This window comes from Melopsittacus undulatus, chromosome 5, assembly GCF_012275295.1.
Source record: "Melopsittacus undulatus isolate bMelUnd1 chromosome 5, bMelUnd1.mat.Z, whole genome shotgun sequence".
In the NCBI taxonomy this organism is placed as follows: domain Eukaryota; kingdom Metazoa; phylum Chordata; class Aves; order Psittaciformes; family Psittaculidae; genus Melopsittacus; species Melopsittacus undulatus.
The window spans coordinates 56,769,989-56,778,227 of record NC_047531.1 but is presented as its reverse complement, the minus strand read 5'-3'; the positions used below and the strand labels follow the sequence as shown (position 1 = coordinate 56,778,227).

Below are 8,239 nucleotides of genomic sequence, written 5' to 3'. Positions count from 1 at the left end.
ATTTTTGCTAAAATGTCCTGAACTTCTTAGATGCAGTGAGAATTCACAATGCTTCTCATAACAAGATCTTGTTTCATTGGAAAAATTTTAGTCTACCAAGTGATCCCATAAAGCAGGGCAGAACTAATGGCTTTATTAAGTAGCTTTCCTTCAGGCTAAATAGAAGGAGCAATTACAACCCACTTATACAGCAAAACAGCTGCAACCAGCAGAAACTACTTCACCGTGCAACAGAAAATATAAAGAGGCCTGATCAGAAGCTTGACAGGTTCACTGACCCAAACCACAGAACTATAGACTGTATGTCCAGCAGCTGTAGAAAGGGTCACAGTAATCCAGGAGGAAAATGGTGCTAAAGAAGCATCCTCAAACAGGGCAATGAAAACTGACAGGCAACATTTTTGGCAGGCCTACTTCAAGATCTTTAACCTCACAGTTGGGTTTTCTTCCATGGAGCTCAAGGAAAGAGGACATTCTATAATCTTCCTATGTCAAGAGAAGGGCACAGGAGACACACTTGAGCCCATCAGTTTCTCTAACATAAAAAACATCCAAGGCTTCAAATATTGGTTACTACTTGGCCTGACTAAAGGGGCAACAACAGAAACAAGGTAAATTGTAAAAGCTGAAACACATTATTTCTGTCTCAAATTTTTTTCCTGTTGTAACAAGGCTGCAGTACATCTAAATATTGTATTCTGCTTTCTCCTACTCAATAACAGCTATGAGTGACTACTTTTAGTTAAATAAATAGCCTTTGAAATACAGTATCTATTGAAATACAGTTTCTATAACATGTTTTTCCTATGGGACTTTGCAATAACTCCTCCCCAGCAGCACCAAAAATAATTAAAAAAAGAAGGGCACCTTTTTCAGTAAGAATTATTGTTGGAGGGGGCAAAGGCATCTGAAGGGAAACTCCAAAGTTTGACACTTCTATGCCTTGGTGGCAAGTTGGGGCTTTTTGTAAGCAGAAATGCCAAAGAACTGGAGATGAGATGGTTATGAGAAACTCCAGCACATAAGGAGGAATGTGGTTCGGGATGCCTGGAAACTGGGAACTGAGGACTATCCAATCAGCAAAAAGAAATGATTGTGCATCTGTTGACTATTTGAGAAACATGACTTATCTTTCCTACTTACTTTTTCTTTTCTTTTTTGTTTGTTTGTTTTTTGTTTTCTTGCCATTCTACTTTGGTCAGCCCAAGACCAAGGACAGCAGTTTTCCTTGTCCACCATGAGCCCATATAACTTTCTTGCCATTACAAGATCTGTAAATCAGCCAGTGCTTTGCAATGCAACTGCTTAGAGCTATTTTCCTACCATGAGTATACCAAAACTACTTAAAAACTTCTAAACTCTAAAGCTGTGTTTCATTATAGCCCCAACTGAAACAAGGTGGCTTTAGACAAAGAATGAGACAGATTATAATAAGAACATGTATTAAGTTTTCCTCTCCCACTTGAAGAGCAAGATGTAGGTCCTCAGGAATGCAATTTTAAGTGGCCTTCTGGGCTATAACAAAACATACATATTCTCTCTTGAGAATCTCACTTGAATCTCACTTTCTGGCCTTCCTGAAAGCATGCCCATTCCTAACTCAACTCAAGAGAATCACAGTCCCTACATTTAATACTATGAATTTCCAGTTTGCTGCCTCTCAGTCCTCTCCTATCCTCACTTTGCTTTTTCACCTGGGCTTGCCCATTTGTCCTCAGAGCAGATGCTACTGCTTACTCCATCTAGGGAAGAAAATTAAATGGCAGTCTTTATCCCCCTATATCCAGCTAAAACTGTTTTGTCAGGGATATTGCAAACAAACAAGATGGCATCCACTACCTTTGGCTTTAGTTCTTTCAGGGTATCCCACGCTCTGGAAGGAAGTATATCACCCTACTGCTTCCACACACAGAAGGTGGTAACTCTTTTCAGAATTGCTATGTCAGTCTGAGGTGATGGAGTAACAAAAATTTGCTCTCACAGGGGGTTCAGGCTGTTAAGCACATCTTTTAAATGTAAGTACATATTGAGTTTATTTGCATGCCACATAAAGCTCACGTATTTGCTATAAACTGTCGATATCAATAGATTAATAATAAATATGTCTAACAGGAAAAAATGGTAAATAAATTCATGGTCTTGTCCATCTGTTCCTCTGCTGTTTGTGTATCTCCATATCATAGTATGCTTGTTTACGTTTCAGCTGTTTGTCACATGAATGCATGTGTATATATAATATATATGTATATATATACACACAAGGGTTGTATGATTGCTTAGTTTGCAGTCACGTTCATTTTCCTTTAAGTTCTATGCAGCAGTTCGTACTAGCGTATGCTAGCAGATACAGACTGGACATTCATCGAAGTGAGGCAACTTGTGGCACACACCACACCTTCTCCCTTTAGGCTGATGGGCACACAGTGGGTGCAGGACCCCCTGCTCGGCATAGCGGGCGAAGGCGGTACTTCGCGCTTCCTTTGGTCTGTTCTCTAAGCCGGCAGACATGCTGTTCCTCGGGCAGGCAGCTGCCCCACTGGAAATGAAGCCACTCCGTGGCCTCCCCAGCAGGTGGGAGAGGCCTGAAAATGAAGGGTGCTGCGAGAAAACCGGCCGTGAGAGACGGGCCTCTGCCGGGAGAGGTGCTGCGAAGTCGGCCAGCCCTCACGGTATCCGCTGGTCAGGCCGCCCCTCAGCTTGCCCCGTCGCCAACGGCAACAATCCTGAGCGGACGGCGCTCGGCGCTCGATTGTGAGGGCTGGGCTCCGACTTCCCCGCCCGCTCTCAATACGACTGGGCGGGAAGGGGTGGGAATCGCCGCCACCACCGCCCTTCTTCTCGGTGTTTGATTAGCTGCGCCTACTAGGAACCGTGTGTTGTTGTCGGAGGCAAAATGGCGGCGGCGGCAGCGGTGTCCGGGGCCGCCCTGCTGGGCAAGGGGCTGGACATCAGCCTGGCGGCGCTGCAGCAGCAGGACCCCTACATCAGCAGCATCGTGGACGTGGCCAGCCAGGTGGCGCTATACACCTTCGGGCACCGCGCCAACGAGTGGGTACGTGAGCACGCACAGCCCTCCCCCCACCCTCCGCCGGGCCGGCGGGGCGGGGCGAGGAGAGGCCACGCCCACAGCGAGGGGGAGGGGCATCGTGTCGGAGCAGGGGGCGGGCGGAGAGGAGGCTCCGCCCCCCCCCCCGGGCACGTGGGGAGGGTGGGGGAAAGGGAGGGGCGGGGGTAGAGGGGAGTGTTGTTTTGGAGGAGGTGTGAGGGTGGGTTTAGGAGGGCTTTGTCGAGGGGTGTCTTGAGGCGCTTGTGAAGCTGGTGAGAGGTTGTGCCTCAGCCTCTCTGGGTACTGATGAGCCCTGTAGTGCCTTGGAAATCGGGTTTGAGAGGCTGGCAGGGCAGGGTTGCAAGAGACTGCTTTAAACTAGGGTGTGGCCTCCTCTGTAGCCAAATCAAAGTGCATACAAGAGTGGTGGTGTTACAAATACTAAAAGGACTGTTTAAGAATGAAAACAAGTAATTAACTTGGGGAACTGTGTCCAGCTCTGTGGTCCACCACACAGGAAGGATGTGGACCTGCTTGAGCAAGTTCAGAGGAAGCCATGAAGGTGCTCTGAGGGCTGGAGCACCTCCCCTGTGAAGACAGGCTGAGTTGGGATTGTTCAGCCTGGAGAAAAGAAGGCGCAGGGGAGACCTTAGAGCAGCTTTCAGTGCCTAAAGGGGGTATGTCAAGAAGTCTGGAGAGTGATTTTTACAAGGACATGTAGTGACAGGACAAGGAGTCATGGCTTTAAATTGACAGAGGGTCAATTTAGATTAGGTATTAGGAAGAAACACTTTTCTGTGATGGTGGTGAGGCTCTGGTACAGGTTGCCCAGAGAAGCTGTGGCTGCCCCACCCCTGTCAGTGTTCAAGGCCAGGCTGGACTGGGCTTTGAGCATCCTGCTCTAGTGGAAGGTGTCCCTGTCCATGGCAGGGGGTTGGAACTGGATGAGCTTAAGGTCCCTTCCAGCCCAAACCATTTTATGATTCTGGCTATTTGCAGGTGGTTCTTTGATTGTTCTAATGGTGGGGCTAAGACCTGTATTTGAAGAACCTCCACAACCTCCCTTTTATGTGGTTTCCCCTTACTCATCCCAAGCATTGCCCTTGAGGGTAGGCACTGTTTGGAAAATCCCTTCCCTGACCTGTGCATCACCCTTGGGCATAGAGGAGAGTTAATTCAGCACAATGTTTAGTCTCCTGATGTCGAGCCTTTAGCCTGCTCATATCTTGTCATAAAGCTTGGGTCAGCTGCACAGTGACCTGTGCTATCTCTAGCCTCCTGCCACCAGCCAGTGAAGTTGGGTTTATTTATTTCTTCGTGGCTTAGGTGAGAGAGATGTAACTGATGATATTGGTAAAAGAGTGGGAAAGGGGGGCTCCCTGATGTCTAGCAAAAAGCTTCCTTGATTTCAATTCTCTTAACTTTCTTTTTCTTCAGGAGAAGACCGATGTGGAGGGAACGCTGTTTGTTTACACAAGGTGAGGATTTACTGGTTCGTGTCTGCAGATGAAACCTGTGGATATAGAAAAGCTAGCTAGGATGGACCATGGTTGCATGAGTGAAATACTCCTCCTTGTCAGGGGTGAAAAGAAACTGAAATTGGCAGATGTGAATGTGGGGAAGAAAACCCTGGGAAGAAGACATCACCTTGTATTTGGATAAGACGTACAAGTGTGATTTAAATCTCAATATGGGTAAACCATAAGAATCTCTTACATTATTTTAATTAGTGAAATATATTATGATATTCCTTAAAGTGAGAGAATTGTAGAACTAATAAAAGTATTGTGTTCCCTAATTAGGGAACTTTAATACAGCTTGTGTCTGATCATTCATTTTTCATGCATATTTAATTAAACGCTCTGGATTATTTTAATGTTTTCTTTTAGTAGAAGCTCTAGTTGTGGCTTTTCAAGGCACTGGTTATACCATTTGTTCTAGCATGTATGTTAGATTTGTTGTGAAGCCTACTGTATGTTTGAGTTTTCAAGTTAGTGCCCCAGCATTTACCTGTGACTATTGTTAAAATCAGAAAATAATACATTAATCAGATCTTGCAGTAGCTGCTGGGATGGGACACCAAAACAGAAACTTTCTTACTCAACATTTATGTTGATGAGGAGCTGGTAGGAGAATCGATAAAGCAAGAGATTGTTTTGAGAAGGTGAGAGATGTATGTGTGAAGTGACAAGAGTTCAAGAGACTATAAGCTTTGTGTGAAGTGAGAATGCTGGTTTTAATCTTTTGAGCTCTTTTGTACCAGCAGTGAAAATCATCATCAATAATTTTTCTAAGCTGCTTTCAGGTAAGTGGAGACAAGATGCTGTTATAATTACCACCACATGAGGAAAGAACTGGCCCTTAGTTGTGCCAGCAGTAGATGGAGATGGCTAAACGGAAGTAGTATTTCTCTGGTATGATGGTTTTATAACTCCGGAGCTGACAGCGTGTAACCTGGCACTTCTAGCATCTGTGATCTTTCACTGTTCCTTTTGTTGCCTGAGGAAGTTTCCATTTACAGCACAGATTGCTACCCTGGCTGCCCTATAGGCAGCAGTATGAAAAAGGTTGTGAGCTGTGAGTAACGTTGCCCTCCCCTTCAGTTTTAACTTTTATTTTCTGTGGCTTTGAACAAGGTCATGAAGACTTTTGGAAAAGACATTGCTAACAAACCACAGTTTGGAAACCACTGTTATTGCCTTTGTTGCTTCTCATCGCCGTTGTAACAATGGAAAGTAATGTGACCATTTTACTTGAGGTGAATTTTTTATCACATATCTCATCTTTGCAAATGCTGAGGAGTGGTCAAAAAATCAGATTTCTAACTGGATTAACACCAGTGCAAGTGGGCTGTTTTTTTGTTTTAGGCAAACTACTGACTGTTACAAGCAAGGATGCTTGATAAGCGTTTCACTTTGGTTTAATTTTCCATTGATTCCAATCCTGTAATGTAGGTTCCTGTGCTTTATATAGCACAGAGAGATGCAAACACCAGCAATTACCAGAGATGGCGTTTTTTCCAAATGTTTAGCTATCGTCTTTTTCTTTATTGTCATACTTGGTTTGAAAGTAATGTCTCCTGTCAGGATCGTGATAGGTTTAACAGCTGACAGCAATGAAAGTTATTTAAGTGACCTGAAGTGTAATCCCCTTGAATTATTTAGAGTCATATAATCATAGAATGGTTTGGCTTGGAGGGGTCTTTAAAGATCATCCTGTTCCAACCTACCTGCCATGAGCAAGGACATCTTCCACTAGACTAGCGCTAGGTTGCCCAAAGTCCCATCCAGCCTGTCCTTGAATACTTCAATGGATTTAACATCCACAGCTTCTCTGGGCAACCTATTCCAGTTTCTAATCACCCTCATTTTTTTTTCTTGTGCTTCAGATGGTATGGAAAATCCTGTCTGGAATGACTGTAATCTGTAATTGTTAACCTGAGCATTAAAAAATATACTTGCTCTGTCCCATGACTGAATCATTCTGCTTACTGTTTTCTACTCCAGTGAGAAACTACAGGGTAGGAGGTGGTTGGGTAATGTGACGCTGATGGTCTAGGACAAAGGGGCTTTTTGTAACATCTTGGCTGTTCAGAAGTTGTAGGCATTATAACTTGAAGTGAAAACTGGACATGGAGATATTATTGTGCGGTGACTAAATCAGTTGGTGTCAAATGGTCGTACCAAAGGTGTGGCATACTCTCCATAGTTACTGTGAGACCAGCGGTGCTTCTGTTATTTCTGATGCATAATTTAGGGTTTTGACATAATTAAAAGGATTACATGAAACACTGTGAGAGTCTGTTGTTACTTCCTTGGCAACAAAACAAAACTATCTCTTTAGAAATAATAAAAAAAAAATGAGCAATTTTGGAGAACTATGCAACAAAGAAATTTTAGTAATTTCTTTTTTTCCTTGACTTAATGTGATTTCTACTTGATAATTTTCAGATCAGCTTCTCCAAGGCATGGTTTCACAATTATGAACAGACTGAGCATGGAAAATCGAACAGAACCAATTACTAAAGACCTTGATTTCCAGCTGCAGGACCCCTTCCTTCTGTACAGAAATGCCAGATGTAAGTACGTGATATGTAGGGTTAAATACTAAAGGAGTTAGCACCTCTTCAGAGTCTGTTCTTGGCTACAGTATTCCAAATGGTTAGACTGCAGCTTTCGAGGGCAGAAACTAGCTGGTTAACAGATACAGTTGAAGGAATGCATTTTGCTTTTTGAAGTGCTGAAAGAGAAGCTTTTGTTCAGTGCTTCCTAAAATGCCACTCTAAAGAAAGTACTAGAATGTGTGTAACAGTAATCTCTTCAGTTAACTGACAAATGGAAGACTTTTATGGTTGTGGTGGGCTTAGAGACTCACAGAGATATTTTGTGTGTTCTGAATATATCCTAGTAAGTACTAGGAAGTATTGCTGTAAAACAGATCTACTAAGGATTGGAGGAGTAATCTTTGTAGTCTTTTTTTTTTCTGCACAAAAATAGATAAATGCAGCAAATTCAAACCCTGTCTTCTGCTGTAGCTCCAAAATACTGTCCTTGTAGCTAGTTGGGAGGCAGATTACTTCTTGACTATTAGGGCTAATTCTTGACAACATAAGTGTTGAGCCTAATTCAAACCCTGATGAAAGACAAAGCTATTACTTTGGGCTCTGTGTTTATCTTGCATGATTATCTTTATACAAGAATTAGCAAGTGTCAGACAAACTCAGGAATACGTGGCAGACATGAGAAAACTGTTCTTTTACATGCAGATATACATGCAGACTGTTACAATGTGCAATTATATGAGAATGAGCAGTTATAAATACACAGTTTATATCTGTACTTGGAAGCAGAGCTGCAGTACAATCTACGCTTTGTGCTTGATGCATAAAAGCAGACTGCAAAAAATGTTTTATGTAAACTGTGGTGCAGAAGTGTTCCCTCTGGATGAAGTAAAAGCGAAGGAAATTTGTGGCATACAAAAGCAGCCCAGTTTGATAATCTGCTAGACCTTTTTACTGCATAAACTAATTGGGAGTTGAAAAGTATATCAAGAGGGAATCCTGTTGTTCACACACACTGTGTGGTAGAAACAATAGAGAAATGGCATTTTAAATAACATAAATGAAACTTCTATTTTTGCAAGTATTTGATATGCTGACAAATAGAAAAAATAGAATTTCCCAAAGAAACTGGA

At 43.0% G+C, this 8,239-nt stretch overlaps 1 protein-coding gene across 1 annotated transcript in view; it reads left to right on the top strand.

The window, feature by feature from the left end:
* The first annotated feature begins 2,872 nt into the window (after positions 1 to 2,872).
* Positions 2,873 to 8,239, top strand: part of DCP1B (decapping mRNA 1B) — a 46,074-nt gene continuing 40,707 nt past the window's right edge. Inside the window, exons 1-3 of the mRNA XM_005144413.2 lie at positions 2,873 to 3,052; positions 4,484 to 4,524; positions 6,997 to 7,124. Of these exons, the coding sequence (XP_005144470.1) occupies positions 2,894 to 3,052; positions 4,484 to 4,524; positions 6,997 to 7,124 (328 nt within the window). The 5' untranslated portion in view covers positions 2,873 to 2,893. The remainder of the gene's footprint in view (positions 3,053 to 4,483; positions 4,525 to 6,996; positions 7,125 to 8,239) is intronic.